Genomic DNA, 19,250 nt, shown 5'->3' with positions numbered 1-19,250 from the left:
AATGTTGATGTGTTAAGAATTGTTATGTTTACTCAAGGAAGGATTAGCATCCTGTCTTCTTTTGAGATCTGTCAAGATTTGAAGTTTCAGTAATAGTTGGTAATGCTCTGTCAGGTACAGGAAACCCCATGTTTATAAATTTTCTTGGCAAGTGACTTGAAAGATAAGAAATGGTTACAGACTTTCAATCAGAGTCTCAATCTCTATATTAGAATCACCTGAGGTGATTCTGCTTTTTAAAAAGTCTAATCCCACCCCCTCACAGATCAATTTTAACTATAATCCTTAGGGATGATGGGCTTGTGTATTGCGGTGTGCTTTAATGTTTTCATAGCTTCCCAAGTGATTCTGATGTTCAAGCAGATTGAGAAGCGCTGCTTTGAAAGGAAAGTAGCCAGGGGAAAATGGCCACATGGTTGGTTCTCAGTCTATTTCAACATTTATCTATGTCCTTACTACACATTTATTTATTTCAGAGCCTAGGGTGTTATTCTCCTAGAATAACGTCATCTGAGGTAATTAATACCTAAGTAATACATCAGCCTCATGTTTAGATTCAAATGAGTCTGGACAGTTACTTTCAACTTTAACTGTAGAGGCAGAGCCCAGCAAGTTGTCCAAAAGCAGCAGAGCACGCAGTGGGGACTCGTGTAGGGACCAGTTGCTCTTGGATTTGGGGATTGATATGGATGCCATGCAAGCAGGTGCCTCAGTGAAAACTAAGACGAGGGCTAACTCAAGACTGAAAAAGTCAGCTCATGGCTATGATTGAAAGAAAACAAAGCTGGTAGTTTTCCTACCAATTAATCATTTAAATTTGCTTTCAAGATGACTGAAATCAGCAAAAAGACTGATTTCATTTTTGCTTTGGTAAACAGAATGAACATTTGAACCTATCTACCGAGAAGATTCGCCTCTCCTTGCCAACCACTTGGAGCCATCAGTCCGAACCCGTCGAGACATAAGCGTTCCAGTTCTACAGGAACTAAATTGTTAGAGAAAAAGCAAGTCATCTGTCTGAGAGGGAACAGCGACCGGGTGAGGTGGGAGTGGTGAGAGCCTTATTATACTAGGGGAGATGTGGGGGGAACATCCTTAACTTGATTGGTGCCAGGATTGGTCAGGAGGAATCTGAGACCACAAATTCTTTGTTCCAGTTGCAACTGTGTCACCAAATGGAAGAATGCCTCAGGCATCTGTGGTTAAGATAGCTGTTTGTAATTGGCAGTATTAGACAGTAACACTCCATACATGGACCAGTACAGAGTCCTTCTCTTACAGGATGTCTTTCTATTTCACATAAAGCCACCCAGATCTGGCATAAGACATTGTTTCCCATTTACTTGAAGACTTTTGTTTTATCCAATCTGACCAATATTGTCAAATCCTTAAATAAATGCTTTGCCTACTGAGGTTTTCTAAGACACATTAAATTCTGTTCGGGGCTTTGTTATTTCTCTGTTGACTTGAGCTACAGCTTGTAGTTACCGAAGAGCCCTAACCAAAGTGGTCCTGTGGGGGCTGCTCCTCAGGAACAGCTCTTACTGAATTAAGGAACATGCTATGTTGAAGGAATTTCAGCCCTTTCTGCAATGGACATGGGATGGCATGTGTCAGATACTCACAGGACGACTTCCACATGGTCCAGAGCCCACTGATCATGACCTGTTCCATTGTGGCGCGGTTGCCACCAGCGCAGTAGCACTCCTTTCATCCGTGCCTCCCTGGGCATAGAGAGAAGGTCAAAGAGGTTAAAATTAGGATACAAAACTTTCTGGTATGTAATTTCCAGACTTATATATAAACTACATCAACAGAACTTGGGCATGTAATTCAGATTTGTTTTGATCTTAGTAGCAGCCTTAACCTTTACTGACCACTCATGGGCCTTGTAATAATTTCACATCTCCCTGCCTCCTTCCCCTTGCCTGATTACTACCTGGAAGAGCAATATATTTAGTTGACAAATATGAAATGCCTCTGTGTAGCAGGCAATGTGCTAGAAGCTAGGGGCATAAAGCTAAGCAAAACTGACATAGTTACCTGCCCTCAGCAAATTTTCAAATTAATGTTGTTGTTAGATGCCACCTAATCAATTTCAACTCATAGTGACCCCATGTGACACAGCAGAACTGCATCATAGAATTTTCTGGGCTGTAGCAGATCACGAGGTCTTCCTCCCGCCAAGCCGCTGGGTGGGAGCCAAGTGCTTACTGAACCATTCACTCCACCAGGGGTCCTTCAAACTAGTTTACCCAACAGAAAATATAAGATTGTTTTTTAAAGACTAGAATATGGGCTAAGGGAAGGGAAATACGCAAAAAAGGGCCTTGATATTAAGTTGTCATCTCTATTTCTTCTTGCTTTCATTCATTGCTTCCGTTTTTGCCTCTTATTCTGATAGAAAATAGTAATAAACTTTTGGACAGGTGGATTCATCTTGGTCCTGCCACCATCGACTTTTGTGATTTTATTTCAGTAACTCTAGTAATCTGGGCCTTTGTGTCCTTTGGAAGTCCCTTGGTGGTAGAAATGGTTAAGTTCTCTGCTGCTAACCAAAAGGTTGGTGGCTTGAGTCCACTCAGAAGCACCTCGGAAGGAAAGGCTGGTGATCTGCTTCTGAAAACTGAGTCATTGGAAACCCACTGGGCACAATTCTAGTCTTAAACATAGGGTCACCATGAGTCAGAACTGACTTGATGGCACCTGGTTTGGTTTTTTTAGACCTTTATGCTTTCCTCTAGCTCGCCAATGCTCCTACGTGAGACTAGGCCTTTCCTTCAGTCCACTTACAGGGGGACATTGTAAGACACTCTCTGTGCCTGTGTGAAGTCCTTTGGCTGGTGCTGTGCGATGACGTGCCAGGTGATCCCATTGTTGACACTGTATTGCAGCAGCACGGCCTTGTCCACAGCATGGGGGCCACTCAGGTCACTGTTACAGCTGTCAGTCTGGGATGTGCTCCCAATTTGCAAAACAAACATGATTTTGCTGGAAAAAAACAGGGGAAATAATCTTTCAACAGTAGTCAAGATACATTACAGGGAGTGAGATTTTAACATTTGTGTATTTTTCTTGTTCCTAAAGTCCTTAATGTGAGTTCATAATATAGTAAAAATAGGAGAATCCAGCTTTATGACTACATCACATTAGTAATATGATTTATTTCTATTATAAATTATGCACATGATAAGAATTGTCTTCTATATAAAGAGAGCAATTTTGACTTTCAAAGATGTATACTTTTTCATGGTGTTAGAAATCTTGTTATAATATTTCATCTAAAATATCTATTTTCTGAAAGGGCATATGGGCCAAACAAGCAGCTAAGGACAGAGAAAGGACAAGGAATACAAATATAATATTTATTCTATCTACTTTTACAAATCGCTTCAAACGGAACAGCATCTGGACAAGGACAAATCATTGTGTCTATTTTAGGAAAGGGATGTCTGCAGACCAGAGCTGAGGGAAAACAGAGTTAGAGGCATGCAGCCTCTGGCCCATCCTCCTGTTCTGTTCAATGTGTCCCTTTGCTTTCACAGGTGTCCTTGCCTCAGGAGATACAGTTTTAAACACAAGAAATATATCCTCGTAAGAGTCTTAGTGATTAACAACAGATTAGTCCCAGCTAGGGTAAGTGTTCAAGTAAAGAGCTGGACTTAAAAAATGTGAATTCATATATTAAATGAAAAAAAAGTTACTGTATAACATGATGTGCAAATGTTAAATACACAGCTAATTATATCTTCAGAAGGGACCAAGGAGAAACACCACATTGTCTCTAACTCAAGTACACCTTTTTGGTAGGGGAAAAAAAAATCCAAATGAGGATGGGTAGATACAACATTTCTTAGCATCTCCATGGCAATTAATTTAATAATATATTTATTATTTGCTATGTTAAGGATGAAAAATCTGCTTTTCTGCCTTTAGAAATACATGACTCACATTTTCCAAAGAGGAAGGCTTCAAATGAACCTTTACATTCTCGTTAACCACACATCTAATCTGCAAATACCCTTATAGCTGCTGTCACCTTTCAGGCTTATGTGCATACTCTATTCCAGTACCTTGTAACTAGTTTAAAGCCTTGGACTCTTTTCTGAAATTAAACAGATTAAAGCTGTGCTTCTTGCTGGCTGAGGCTGCAGAGCTGTGAAATGCAAGCAGGGAAGAAAAATCGACCTTCCCAGGGTCTGTCGCTTCCTGAGTCCATCTGGAAGGTCTCTGTCTACTTTATTCTGCAATATCTCCAGCTCCTATAGAATGTGAATTCTTAAAACTCTTATTCACCTATCTATCTGTCCTTTCACCTTGCATTTCTCTGGTGGTGTAGTACCTAAGGCATTTGACAGCTAACTAGAAGGTTGGTGGTTCAAACCCACCAGCCGCTCTGCAGAAGAAAGATGGGGCAATCTACTTCTGTAAAGATTTACTGCCTCAGAAACCCAAAGGGGGTTGCTATGAGCTGGAATTGATTCAATGGCAGTGAGTTTGGGTTTTCTTTTTCTTTTTTTTTGGTTATATATCCTAAGTATGGTCTATGTTTGCATTATTATAAATCTACTTCACATATACATTTACATGCTTACATATGAAACTCACTGCCATCGAGTTGGATCCGACTCATAGCGACCCCTCCTTGGGTTTCTGAGGCAGTAAAAACATATTCCTTGTACCCAATTCAAATGATATATAGTGTTTGCACTGTTTAGTACCATCTGTGCAGTGAAGTTCATTATCATAGCTAACAGACAGTTGACAGTAACTGGTCTTGTGACGGATTCTGTGTCTAGACCAGAACACAGGGGTTTTGTTACCTTGCTCGAGTGAGATCCAGAGGTTTAGTAGCAGCTTGCCTTATCTGACAGCCATTAAAATAGAGTGAGTCTCCGTGGGCATAGGGTGCCAGCTGCCCACAGCCACTTCCTATCACTCCACCTTGAATGGTCTCCCAGTTTGCCTCCGTGACTCTAGCTGACTCAAAATTATCTTTAATATAGCTGGGGAGCTCATGACTGAAAACGGAGCAATCGTCACCTGTAGGGACAGGAATAATCACAAAAATTAGCTGGAACCAGTGGAATCATCAAAGATTACTAAGAATTCAATTTCAGATTGAATCCATCACTATTTAAGAATGGCAAAATACAAAGCAGATGTAGATTCCCAGGAATGAAGATTTCTCTTGTATATTGGCAATTATTGGTTTACACTATTGAAAAAAAATCCCATTATCTTTGAGTCAATGTTTGCTAAAATATGTGTGTGCTAATGTCCTTATTGCTTGTGTAAATCCGTTGTTTAAACACCACAGCATCTGGCTGGGCCTGCATGTGCATCAGTAATGGGTCTCAGCATGAGAGGCCAGCCTGACTTCTTTATTCCTAGCATGATTCTGTAGTAGACAATAAGGCATGTCATGTTCTTCTCCTCCTTCTAGCTACACACTTGAAGACTCTTGTGAGCAGAGTCTGTATCTTATTCACTGTTGGATTCCCCGTGCCTAGCACAGTAGTTAACACTTACCAAATATTCAGTAATGAGGTTTTGAGAAATAAATGAATAATGGAGGAACTGGAAGTGTCGCTCAAGGACCACCGAGCTGAAATGCTGGCATTTGTTAGCAAATGTACATGTGCTTGTATATTCCCTTGATTTGAGTAATGTATCTTTTTAAAAGATCTATAATAATTTAAAATAAAAAAGTCATAGTTCTATTGCATCAAGGCAGCAGACAAACTTCAAATAATTAGGACTTTTTGTGAGACACTTCATTTGTTCCCTTGCCTAGAGTTCAAATTTGCTAGCTAATATACAGACAGACCCAGTTAGTCTCAGCAGAAATGAGGACCCAGAGGAGGAAGGAGGGGACTAAGCAATCTCTAATACCAGAGATGTATTAATCCTATCAATTTCATTTGGACATGAGAAAAGAGCATAAACCAAGAAGTCTAAATAGATCCCACTCCAGAATTCAAGTGTACGGATTTTTATATTGTACACTCGGAAAAGGTATAAATTTGTTCTTCTTTAGAGAAACCTCTCACCTACAAGAGATAGCATTGGAAAGAGCAACCAGAGTACTGGTCTTTCTCATATTTATTAGCTATGTGCACTTAGGCAACTCACTTAACCTCTCTGAGTCTCAGTTTCTTCACCTATAAAATAGGCAAAAGAGCTAGCTACCATAGCTAACTTATGGGATGTCGTAAAGACTAAATGACTCTGATGAATGAATTGATGGAACTATGTAGATCATAAGATAATGTAAGAATTCATTAAAAAAGAATGATTGAGCTTTGCTATCTGCCAGGTGTTAGGCCCTGAGAATATAATGGTTATTATGTTAAGTCAACTTTGGAAAGACAGAGGGGGAAACCTGCCAGAAGCATTAGATCAAAGGGAAGCAGGGCTGCAGGCTTCTAACAGACAGAGCAATTGTCTAGGATGTGAGCTGAGTAGGCACCTTGTTCCAAATATATGCTCGGCTCTAGACGCTCAAGCAGGAAAAGTATATTTTTTATGAGTCATGAAAGCTTTTGATATGACAGAATGATGGAACATCTGGAGTTGTCAGCTCCATCTTGGGAAGTCAGTGACAGCTGCTGTTGAGAAGGGCTAAGGGAGAAGAAATATTGGCAAGGTACCTAGAGAACGGCAGATAGGCCAGGAAGGCAGGAGGCGCAGAAATGGAAATAAAGTGTTGGGTGGGGGTGGGTCAGGGAGTTATATGGAAGGTGAGCAACGTGAGGTACTGTAGAATACTGGGAGTAGAGCAAGTCCATATTTTAAAAATACTTTCAGGAACATAGTATAAAACTATCCTTGATCATTCACTCCAATGATAACTCTGTGATCAGGGAGTGATTTTTCTATCCCAAACCCTTCAGTCTGGAGTTTCTATTCATTTGCTGGTACACTTTAGTCTCTTAGGCTGAAGAGAACCTCATAGTCCCTTGTACCAAAAGTGATAGCCTGGGATTCAGACCTTGGAAACTTTCATCACAAATGCAGACGGCGCCGGTAGTGCAGTACCCGTGCCCACTGCAGAGCTTGGGGCAAGCCTCTCCGATGTATACATGGTCGATCGCCCAGCTCTGCTTCTCAGTCTCTTCTCCCTTCTGGATCCAGCGGAACTGGGTTGCACTGAAAGTCCCACAGAAAGCAGGAAGGAGTCAGCAGCAGGCTGTTATTCCCCACAACTGCTCTCAGCCTCTAGCCTCTGAAGATGGGTTTATTTCTCAGGAAAGGACTGCCCCATTTAACCCTGAGTCACTCTGCTGGCAGAGGTGAGAGCACTTGTACCCCTCAGATACTGCAAGCTTCCCTGATAGCTGATGCCTTTCCTGATACTTGTATGGGAGGATCGCAGTCTATTCCATCATGAACGTGTCAATTTTCTTAGAAAGGGGAATCATTTTCCAAATCTTTGAGTAAAATGAACGCTGATATAAGAAGACTGCATCCCATCATGTTTATACTGAGTCTTTGTGTAACCGGCCAGCCCTACACACCCTGGAGGGTCCTTCCATCTTGGCTGAGAAGCCATACTTTGGGGAAGCACAATGTTGTGAATTCCAGGTCTTTGGGGTCTGTGACTCCAGGCCTGTGATTGAGTTTGATATGTGCCATGGTAGTTAGTCAAAACAAAATCTGGGGTCTATGAATCATTTATAAACCAGCTCCTAGTTCTTCCTATTTCTCTTAGGGAAGCTATTGTCATTTTGGTGCACAGATTGATGAGAGAAGGGAGAGACGGCAGAGGGAACTAGGGCTGCAATTAAAATTCTGGCTTCACTTTTTACCAGTTGTTTCCAATTTACTATATGAGCTTGGCAGAGGTTATCAGACAAATGCACAAGATTTACCTTCGTATGAAACCTACCTGGAGGAGACATGGTCAGGCAGCTGGATGGTTATTCTCTTCCAGCTTGAGCTGTTGACAGCGTTGTAGATGGTAGCTTCATGGAATTGGAAGGGGGAACAGCCAATGCTGTTTGAAGAGGAAGGCAGGCATTGGGTTTGAACAAGCTGCCAGGAATCAGATCTGCAAAAACCAGACATTATATTAGACAAATCTAAAGAGAAATATATCAACTGTCTAATATCCAGGCAATGCTTTGGGGTTTGGTTAAGTTAAGAAATTAGCCAACATGGTTATCAATTACAGATTATAAAAAGAAAAATTGAAAATAATTTCATGCAAGATATAGTCTGACATGTTGTTGTTGTTGTTATGTTGTTGTTATGTGCCGTCAAGTCGGACCCAACTCATAATGACACCTCCTTGACTTTCTGAGGCGGTATCACTACAGAAGTAGATTGCCCAACCTTCCTTCCAAGGAGTGGTTGATGGGTTTGAACCGCCAGCCTTCTGGTTAGCAGTCAAGTGCCTTAGGCACTATGCTACCAGAGCTCCCACATTCTAACATATACAATAGTAAAAATAATAGCATGCATGGTTGTGCATTCTAATGGCATCTTCCCACTGATATATATATATATTTTAATTTTTTTAAAATCAGAAATATGCCCAGAGTTGAGTGACAAAATTCTCTACTTAATCTTAACTCAATGCAATTCATTTTTAAAAGTGGTAAGAACAGGGCTATCAATATACTATTAAAGTAACTACACCACATCAAGGAGCTCTGGTGGTGTAGTGTCTAAGGCATTTGACTGCTAACCAGAAGGATGGTGGTTCAAACCCACCAGTCACTCTGCAGAAGAAAGACTGGGCAATCTACTTCCATAAAGATTTACCACCTCAGAAACCCAAAGGGGGTCGCCATGAGTTGGAATCAACTCGATTGCAGTGAGGTTTTTTTTTTTTTTGTTTTGATTTGCACATCAGGCTTTTATTATAGTATATAATATATACTATGTTAGTATATATTAGTATATTAGTATTTAGTATCATTTTATTATATACTAGTGTTGCTAGTCTGCTGTAAGAGATGTGACTCTGGCTGCAACATATTTACATGTTTCATTGACTTAAATTTTTGTTAGAGTTGTTTAAAAATGAGCAACATTAAAAAAAAGAATTCTACCTTGAGGACAAATATAGTATCTTACTTATTTTAAAATATAAAGTGTTTTGACTATAACCTAGCATGAAAATTATTCTCTTGGTTTGAAGGAAAAATCAGGAAATAAGATTATATATGTAAATTTTATAGAAATGAAATTTATATATGTGAAATACATATGACCTGTCACATTTTATACTCTGTAAGCAGTTGCCTTAAACACAGACAACCTTTTGAATTGTGTATTTGGATTTTGAAGAAGTGTAAAACATCACTTCACTCACCTTGCGTCCTTGGTGTACTCCAGCATTACAGAATGAAGGTCACCACAAGAAGTGGCCTCACAACCCACCACGATCTAAAATAAACATAAATAATCAACTCAAATCAGGTAGGACTAGATGATATCTAATATCATTAATTAGAAACTCCATCTCTCTCCATTTGGGGAAGACATATTGGCCAAAAAGAAAATAACATTATGATGTATTGTTAAGCAAATCTGTGGTGATTTTCAGTCACGGTTTTAGTGGTTCTTAATTATTAAATAAATTTATAAATCATGCACATATATAATAAAATAGTTATAAAAATTAAGAATTATTTATTAAATAATGAATAATTATAAATAATAAAGTACAACAAATGATGAAATAAGAGTTTCTAGGACTTTTATAAAAAAATAAATTGACTTAGAAGAGAAAATTTCAAGTCTCTTCAGTTCTGAGTTGACAGAAGCAGTGAAAAGAGAGGCCACAATCAATATAGTCAAATATGGGATCTTCGATATGGGCCACTGTGTGGGCCTGACAGAAGGGAGTCCTTCACTGTTGGGGGGCATGGCTTGGAATTAGGGGTGGTGTAACACTGGATGTAACCTTGGACATCCTTCATGTCACTAGATTAAAGATAGTTCTGAGGGAGTGGTCGCATTTGGGTCTTTGAAGGAGAGTTTAACAGAGAGCTGAGTGAACACATTTTTATTTCTTCTAATAAAGATTCTTACTATTAACTGTTATTGTAGCACATCTTTTAAAATAAGGACATTAGTATAACTGGCCTCTGTCTTTACAGTTATCCAATAATAAGTTGAGTTTCTGTAATGCCTTTTAAAAAGTGTGTTTTGGAATGAGAAAGACATCAATTGGCATTGCTTTATCTTTTTGTGTCTACTATGGTTAGGGCTAGCTAGTTTAACTTTTTAAATATTTCAGGATTTTGGGAATTCCAACTGAGTGAATGTATAGGGGTTCAGGTTTGGAGGTCAGAGATAAAAGGAAAAGACATAAAGAAAATGGATAGACTAAGAAGCAAAGTGGTTTGATACATGAACCAGGCATAGAGTAAGAGAGAGAGAGACGTGTGTGTGTGTGTGTGTGTGTGTGTGTATGTAAGAAAGAGAGAAAGAGAAAGAGAAAGAGAGACAGAGAGAGACAGAGAATGGTGCCAATGTAAGAATAAAGATTAAGAGTTACAGAGAGCTAGAAACAGGTAAAGGTACCTATTTGAGCTTTTTCTTTATGAGGTTTGGGAACTGAATTCAAGATTATATATATGAGCTATAACACAGTGACATTTTTTTTTTACTATCTCCTAACATATTGATAGATTCTTATCTCTGTTTAAATAATCATGCTTGAATTAAGGCCTTTGAGAAAAATTAGTTCTTTTGTTTATGATATCAAGTCTCTTTAATGAATGGAATAAATCATTTCTGTAGGTTGTCCAAATAAGCACCCCCCCCCCACACACACACCACCACCACAAGGTAATGCCATATTAGGTTTTGAAGAGTCACTTTTCCTTACTTTAAATTGCATCATGTATCCTGGTTGTATAATGAGTTCCCGGGAAGAAAGAGCATTGTGAGTCTTGTCCTTCTTTTTATTTGGCCAGTAGAGGTGGAAAGACGGATTGCCACAGAATCCTGCCGTCCTTACTGCATTTGGGTAGAAACTCCAGTTTTCTTCATGGGAAGTACCTTCTGTCAAGGTAAATTGGAAGCAGTATTGCATGTTATTCTCTTGAATTGATTGGTTTATTGTTAAATTACTTAAAAGGGCCAGCTTTTCCTTACCTTTTAAGAGTTAAGATGGAATAGTATGTAAATCTAAGATGACAAATCAAATTTAGAAAAAAATATTAAATGCTAGTATAATGATTATCCAGCTTTTGAAATATAATTGGTAGTATAGGTAACTTGCACCATTATAAAGTTTTTCTTATTACACTTTTTAAACCAGGGCAATATGCTTGTGTGTGGTATAAAATTACTAAAGAAAATAAAATTATTTTGGGGTATTGGCATTTCAAAATATATCTAAAGCTAGATATTTTCTCGTTAGCAGGTTTATTAAAATTTCAGTTGATATTCAACAAGCAGCCAACCTTGAAGATTTATAAACCACTGAAAAAATAATAGCAAAACATTTGTTGAGCAGTAAATAAATGATAGGAGCTCTGGTGGTGTAGTGCCTAAGGCATTTATTTCACTGCTAACCAAAAGGCTGGCATTTCAAACCCACTTGCCGCTCCTTGGAAGGAAGACTGGGCAATCTACTTCTACAGAGATATTGCATTGGAAACGCAAGAAGGGGTTGCTATGAGTTCGATCCAGCTCGATGGCAGTGAGTTTTTTTTTTTTTTTTTGGTAAATAAATGTAGGCACTCTTCTAAATGCATTTCATACAGAAATTCATCTGAAGACACAAACAGATAACAGGCTCACAGGGGAGAAAAAACAAAAACAATAGTTGATGTCTTTCTTACCATCATCAAAAGTGTCTACCAGTTGACTTGGGTTGATTTCTGCTCCTCCAATTAAAATGTTGTCTAGTGCCCACTGAGCACGCTCAACCCCGGAGACCACAATTCCATTGCTGATCACAAAAGGCTGCCACCAGCGAAGTCGAGTTGTATTGGTTAGAGCATCTTCAGGCAGGAGTATGTAATCGTGTCGAACAGAAATGTATTTCTGGTAATCCATCTCATGGAGCAGAGTCCATGTAATTCCTGTAAACAAATTCACCAACATCATAACATATCTAGGAAAACAAAACAAATAACCAAAAAAATAACCAGCACACTCTGAAAACTGGAAATTTCCAGAAAAGTCTTCAAGCAGGAAATGAGAAGCTGACATAGGTGACTTTACTATAGGTGTTCACTGCTTTTAAACACTGCTTGAAAATGAGGCTGATGATAAGAGGGGAGGCGTACTTAGAAATAGCTCATTCATAACTGAACTGTGATAATAACTGACCTTGATCTATGTAGATTATAGCCTTAAAACCACCAAAATGAAAATTATATGTTTCTGGCTTTGTTGTTGTTGTTGTTGTTATGTGCCGTCGAGTCGGCCCCAACTCATAGCAACTCCTTGGGTTTCTGAGGCAGTATCACTACGGAAGTACATTGTCCAACCTTCCTTCCCAGGAATGACTGGTGGGTTTGAACCGCCAGCCTTCTGGTTAGCAGTCAAGTGCCTTAGGCACTACACTACCAGAGCTCCAGGCTTTAAAACTTTTATTCCAGTTTCCTATATGCATTCTTTCTTATGAAAGATGAGTTATATCCATGTTTTTCATGTTTCCAGAGAAGAACTTCTAACTAGGATTTTAAAATACAGCTATGGTGTGGTACCTAAGGCACTTGACTGCTAACCAAAAGGCTAGTGGTTCAAACCCACCAGCCACTCCTTAGAAGGAAGACTGGCCAATCTACTTCTGTAGAGATACTGCCTTGGAAACCCAAGGAGGGGTCGCTATGAGTTAGATCTGACTTCATGGCAGTGAGGTTTTTCTTTTTTAATTTGACTGTAATTTGGAATTAGACTGAGCTGGATTTTTTCTCTAGTCAGTTGATACCTGTAGGTGGGATATTTAAAGTACTTAATAAAATCTTTCTAATACCCTAAAATACTTCAAGGTGATCTATGAATATGGTAGTTTTAAAGAGTCTTATGTAACTGTTGGGACTCTGGTAGCATAGTGCCTAAGGCACTTGACTGCTAACCAGAAGGGAGGAGGTTCAAACTCACCAGCCATTCTTTGGAAGGAAGGTTGGGCAATCTACTTCTGTAGTGATACCGCCTCAGAAACCCAAGGAGGGGTCACTATGAGTCACGTCCGACTCAACTGGCACATAACAACAACAACAACAACAACAACAATGTAACTGTTAAAACAGATTTCCTAAAGACACTGGAGTATTATTGGTCTGGTTGCAGCTGCTTCAAGTAATGAAACAGAATTTTATTAGTCTATGATAGACTTTTCACCAATTAAGATTATCTCCCTTCACATTTAATAAAGTTTTCTTGTAGACTCTCTGTAGCATTGATGATATGCACATCAAGGCTTTCAAAAATGCTTTAAAAATTATCTTTTACTTGGAAAATCATACAAAATTTAAATTTCTTAATTGTACCATTAATATTCAAGCTTTAGTTAAGCATAGAGGTTATTTTATTTATTCATAAAAGTTGGAGATTATTCTTTAATGTTATTTCTCTTTTGTCTCTTTTTTTTGTGTAACACATAAGACACATGCATGGACAATGTAATGTAAGCTCTGTAGCTTTCTCTTTGTGACATGATTTTTACACGACCTCCACATTGTGAAGTCAGCAAAGCTTTACAAAGACTTTCCTGCGGGGTGTAGGATGGCATTTGGGAATCTGCTCCATGGTGTGACTTTTACTCTTGAAACTTGCCTCCATCAGTGGAATAGTCCAACAGCACACCTTCCTTCCGGCAGATGGGCCGATGACAAGAGGTCATGTTGTTCTCACTACCGATGCGTCCCCAGTATTGCAGGAATCTGAATGCAAGCACATATTATCCATCTGAATGATTAATCAGAAGATCTTTATGCAGAACAAGTTGGATAACAACTTCTTCCACATATATGCCCCTTGCTTTGGGGCCAATTTGTTATGCTCTGATTAAAAAAAACACAAAAAACAAACACCTAAACAATTGACTTACTTTGCACCTCTGAGATCCAAATCTTGAGTGATAGCTTGTCTCACAGTGGATCCCCCAAAATACAGTGCAGTGTTCTCGGCCAGAATTCCACACTCGGTACAGGTATTTCCTCCTTCTAAGGACATCCATAAGTCAGGCTTGATCTCTTCACTGTCAAAACGTTCCTTCAGGAAAGTCTGGAGAATATAAGTGAGACGTGGTGAAAAACACAATTCCAGATAATAATTATGGGGTATTTGAGACAAAACAGAGTTACATCCTTAAGTTTAAAAAAATTGGAGATGATTTCTAATGGCTTTTCACAGATATTTAAAAACAACAGGATATTCTCATTTTCTATTTATTTTGTCCACAATAGCGTTTCACATTGTATTGTGGCACAGGTTATTTTTTGTTTTTTAAACAATGGGACTATATCATGAGAACACCTGTGATAGTTACAATTGTAGGAACTTGGGTTGGTGTAAACTTACTGTACTTTTTCACTTTTCTAGGAATTTGTTTAGTTGCTACCTTTTAAATAAAGATATCTAAATAAAGATAAACATCTTTTCCCTAAAATTAGAACAAAATCAACTCTGTAGTTAAGGACATGCAGTCACATGTCAGTTTTACCCTACTTCATTGATAATTAGCAAATAATCACAATTTTAAAAAGGAGGTTTTCCATGTAAAAACAAGAATCAGAAGAAATTCACAGTTAACCATGTAAATGAGAAAGATTTTAAAAGAGCTTATATTACAGATTTATACATTTTTTTTTCCCAATTGAGAAATGCTTATCAAATTTTAGGGCTCATGAGCAAAACTGGATTTTTTTGTAGTTTATTCATTACCTACAGTATATGAAGCTATGTTTCTCATGTGATAATCTCATTTGATAACAAATGGACTAACATCTTCAGATACAAATGAGCATTGCCTCAATTTTTAATTTTTATATTTATCAAACATGAAGTTGTTGAAGTATTATAGAAGCAAAAATGACAGAATAGACTATGGTTGAATTATATGCCTCTTGTAGATTGGATTTCAATCATTTGTGTGTTTTAGTTTAGTCATTTATCTGTTATATAATGACAAATGCATTATATTTATCCTTAGAAAGAATGCACATATGGAAACTGCACTGGGTAACTGTTTTTGCTGTGCATATTAAATAATAATGTAACAGTTAAAGCTTCCAGGAATGACCTCTCTATTCTAAATAAGCAACCATTTTTCAGCAAATCAGGACATAAAATTTTCTGAACAAAAATTCAGGTACTGTTTGAGTCTTTTTGAAAATGTAATCTGTTGTGTTAATATATCTATAACCACCACAATGGTACCCTCCTTCACACAATGCATGCATTGAAAAAGTAAACTAAAGAAGGCTTAATAATCTACTAGGAGCTCTGGTGGGATAGTGCCCAAGCCATTTGACTGCTAACTAGAAGGCTGGCAGTTCAAAGCCACCAGCCACTCCTTGGAAGGAAGACTGAGCAATCTACTTCCATAGAGATACTGCCTTGGAAACCGACGGAAGGGTCGCTATCAGTCGAAATTGATTCAACAGCAGTGAGTTTGGGTTCTTTTTCTTTTTTTAAAATAACCTACTGCCACTGGGTTGATTCCGATTCATAGTGACCCTTTAGGACAGAGTAGAACTATCCCATAGGGTTTCCAAGGCTGTAAATCTTTAGGGAAGCAGACTGCTTCATCTTTCTCCTGTGGAGGGTCTGGTGGATTTGAACCATTTGGTTAGCAGCCCGATGCTTTAACCACAGCACCACCAGAGCTTCTAAAGAAGGTTAATATTAACTTTAAGAATTTCTCTTTTAAAGCAGTGAAGTATTTGTGTTTTTAATCCACACAGTTTATTTTATGATTTGGGTGACTTGTATAAGAACTTGATCCAATATTCTTGTATATAAGAAAACTAAGACATTTTCTTGGTTTCCATACAAAGGACTTATTTATTGGGAACCCAAAGGACATTGTTACAGATTATTGGTCCCTACAGTTGATTCTTAAGACAAGGCTTTTAATGCAAGTCAGTCTTCCACCAGTGGCATGTACATACCTTCAGGGTGTGAGTCAAATAGCAGTTGGGGCCAGAGTATCCTGGGTCACAGATGCACTGCTCCTTCAAGCAGTCTCCATGGCCCCTGCAGTTGTCCAGGCATCCAGGGCCCAGGTAGAAATTATCAATTGCCCACTGCATATCGGAGTACTTCTGATAGAACCTAAACCTTACTGGACTATTTGCGTCGCAAAAAAAAATAAAATAAATAAAAAAGAGTGAAAAACAAAAGTTAACCTTATCCAGGTCTCTTTTCCTGCATGTGTATTCAGTACTCAAGAGTAAAAAGATGTAAGACATCCTTAAAGGATGAATGGGTTACTAAAAACTGTGTTTCTGACTGCCATTTCATTCTCTTACTTGAAAGGCTGGTTTCATTTAAATTTTCTAATATCTGAGAAAATTTGCAAAACAAAATGAAAATACAGTGGAATCTCTATATCAAACAATAAAAACATGTAAACATCTTATCCAAAGGCTCTGTATATTCAGGTCATCTATCACATTCTGTTCCACAAGACATTCCCTCATTTAGCTGGATTGTATGATTAATATAGCAGGGGTACACCTGCCATCTCTTTTCCTAATTTTACATAGAAGGGAAATTTTAAGCTATTGGAGTTGCCTTAATATCCATAGAACATTTGCAGACTTCCCAGAGAATAGTTTAATCACCTTGGCTCACCACTGCTCTTGGCTAATTACCTTGCTCTGCAGGTGTAGAACATAATTTTTAATATGAGAAAAATAAAACCTACAAAACACTTGTACAAACAGCATGAAGACTTAGGATCTCTGCAAGTTGCAGGATGAGTTAGGACTTGTTCCTGACTCTGTACACATGGATTAAAAAGACAGTAATGTGGAAAGCATATGATGTGTAGTGGACCATAGTGTAAAGGCAGTAAGTAATGTAGGGCATACCTTTTTCTCTGGCTCCCAAAGCATCACTATTGCTCTAACCCATTTGAAGATACTGAGGTGTGCAAACTAGAAAGACCATTTTTCCAGTTCTGAGAATTTCAACCTGAGGTTTCCTGATGTTAGTTCACTATGCGTGTAACCAATTAAGTGGTCTTTAGCGTTTGGGAAGAAGGAAGCACTTTACCCACAATTACACATAATTTCAAGCTTGACAACAGGGTTCCTAATCTACTTGTTGCTGCTTGGAACCAGGCTTTATTTTAATTTTTTACTTACTTTCCCACTAAGCTTTCTGGAAGTGGATAGGTGACCCTTTTCCACACTTTAGTTGGAAAAAATACAGATGGCTGAGAAACACTTCCAGAGCATTTAGGGTCAGCAGGCAAGCACTGAGGGACCAGGTAATTCCAGCTCACACCGAAGTCAGTAGAATACTGGACATGAATTTGATTCTGGGCAATTTTTTCAGACACTTTACATCCAACAGAGATCTAACAAATGAAGAAAAGCAAGACTGTGAAGGCATTACAACTTTAAAAACATTAAAGTCATATTACATATTTCTGCTCTAAGGACTTGTCAGCAAGAAAGTTGCTGATCACTTGGTCCACACTGAACCACATCCCTTCTGCCGATGGACAGGGAGAGCTGATACGGTTGCCCAAGGTGACAGATTATAGAAAGTGCCAAATAGATTGTTTAGTGGGTTTAGACAAAAGCTGAAACCTGTGCTTGTGCCGTGTCTGGCTGATTGCCTTGGAAGGTCTGGGCACACTCACACAAATTGCTGTTTGTTGTGTTAATGGTCTGGCACTTCTGTTTGCCAGAATGCTTGACCAAGAGGGATGGCTAATAGCTTTACCAATTTTACTATTTTGTCATACAATTTATGACTCTCAATAAATCACTTTGAACTACAACTGAAATGCAATGAAGAGATAACAGAAGGTACTTTTAATAGGGCCCACCATCTTTGGTTGATAGCGGTAGACTTAATGTGATGTTTGTTTTTAATACAGTGAAATTTAGGTAGACAGAATAAATTAGTTGACATTTAATCTTGGCCAAAACATGAAGTTGATGTTGGCATTAATGCTAATCATTGTTTTTCTTTTCTATCATTTTCTTTCCCCATAAATATCAAAATTTTCTTCTAATAAAATAGATATAGCTACTATGGTTTTAATCTTTTTCTTTAAGAGAAAATTTGCCTAAGTCATATTATGATTTAACTTAAGGAGCTGAGCTCAGCATCCAATATTTTTATTAATAACAGTATTCAATCCTGAGTAGAAACATTTACTCCCATAAAAATTTTCATCTTGAAATTGTTCAGAAAGGAAATATTTTTAATCATTAAGTCATAAGTAGTTGAGTTGTATATTACCTTAATATTAAAGTTCATTTTTCAATGTATATATTAAGTCAATGAAATTTTAGATTGTCTTTGTCATTACATTTTCTCCTATATTTATATTGCTAATATGTTGCTATTAATGTAATTTATATCATAATGCTTTCACCTTGAATTGCATAATCCAGCCTTCAGTAGGGGTCAGATCGTGGGTGACTGCATACACTTCTCTGCCATCATGACTGCCACAAATCATGACACCATCAGGGGAGTCACAAAACCTTTCTACTGTACAATCATCATGGAATAGCCAATGCTCATTCACTTGGAAAAAACAAAAAAGAAAACATTTATGACAAAATATTTGAATAAAATTTTCATTTTAGGTAAAATCTAGAATTATTTTAAGTAGAAATCTCTCTTATATATATTCCATAGACAAAACACGGAGGCAAACCCACAGTTTTAGGAACATGGATACTGGAAGTATTGAGATAGACCTACTATTTGGTATTTTGCCAGTCTACACATGGGGACAAAGTGTTTCTATTACATGTGTTGTAAGTAAAAATCAAAGGGAAATGTATACCTAACTTTTTGACAGATGTTTAGCCTTTTAAGCAGGATCTAAAGAAGGAGAAAAAATTTTTAGTAACATATGGGGAAGGTGAATTAGCAATGTCTACTCAAATACTGGTAGTATTACCTGGGTAATTATTAACTTTGTAATACAATATTTGGAGCTCTGGTAGCATAGTGCCTAAGGCACTTGACTGCTAAGCAGAAGGCTGGTGGTTCAAACCCACCAGCCACTCCTTGGAAGGAAGATGGGGCAATCTACTTCCGTTGTCATACTGCCTTGGAAACCCAAGGAGGGGTTG

The 19,250-nt window shown here is 38.1% G+C and overlaps 1 protein-coding gene across 1 annotated transcript in view; it reads right to left on the bottom strand.

The window, feature by feature from the left end:
- The window catches only part of RELN (reelin), a 710,657-nt gene that overhangs the window by 19,524 nt on the left and 671,883 nt on the right, over nucleotides 1-19,250 (bottom strand). Inside the window, exons 51-63 of the mRNA XM_007944540.1 lie at nucleotides 18,539-18,693; nucleotides 17,292-17,506; nucleotides 16,092-16,269; nucleotides 14,027-14,202; nucleotides 13,753-13,859; nucleotides 11,808-12,050; nucleotides 10,847-11,022; nucleotides 9,323-9,396; nucleotides 7,892-8,053; nucleotides 6,995-7,152; nucleotides 4,824-5,043; nucleotides 2,794-2,991; nucleotides 1,626-1,724 (exon numbers count right to left, since the gene is read on the bottom strand). Of these exons, the coding sequence (XP_007942731.1) occupies nucleotides 1,626-1,724; nucleotides 2,794-2,991; nucleotides 4,824-5,043; nucleotides 6,995-7,152; nucleotides 7,892-8,053; nucleotides 9,323-9,396; nucleotides 10,847-11,022; nucleotides 11,808-12,050; nucleotides 13,753-13,859; nucleotides 14,027-14,202; nucleotides 16,092-16,269; nucleotides 17,292-17,506; nucleotides 18,539-18,693 (2,161 nt within the window). The remainder of the gene's footprint in view (nucleotides 1-1,625; nucleotides 1,725-2,793; nucleotides 2,992-4,823; nucleotides 5,044-6,994; nucleotides 7,153-7,891; nucleotides 8,054-9,322; nucleotides 9,397-10,846; nucleotides 11,023-11,807; nucleotides 12,051-13,752; nucleotides 13,860-14,026; nucleotides 14,203-16,091; nucleotides 16,270-17,291; nucleotides 17,507-18,538; nucleotides 18,694-19,250) is intronic.

The sequence above is a fragment of the Orycteropus afer genome, unplaced genomic scaffold (assembly GCF_000298275.1).
Source record: "Orycteropus afer afer isolate SDZICR_OR568_19922 unplaced genomic scaffold, OryAfe1.0 scaffold00007, whole genome shotgun sequence".
NCBI classification, from domain to species: Eukaryota; Metazoa; Chordata; class Mammalia; order Tubulidentata; family Orycteropodidae; genus Orycteropus; species Orycteropus afer.
Note: the sequence above shows the minus strand (reverse complement) of the source record. Positions and strands in the feature narration are given on the sequence as shown.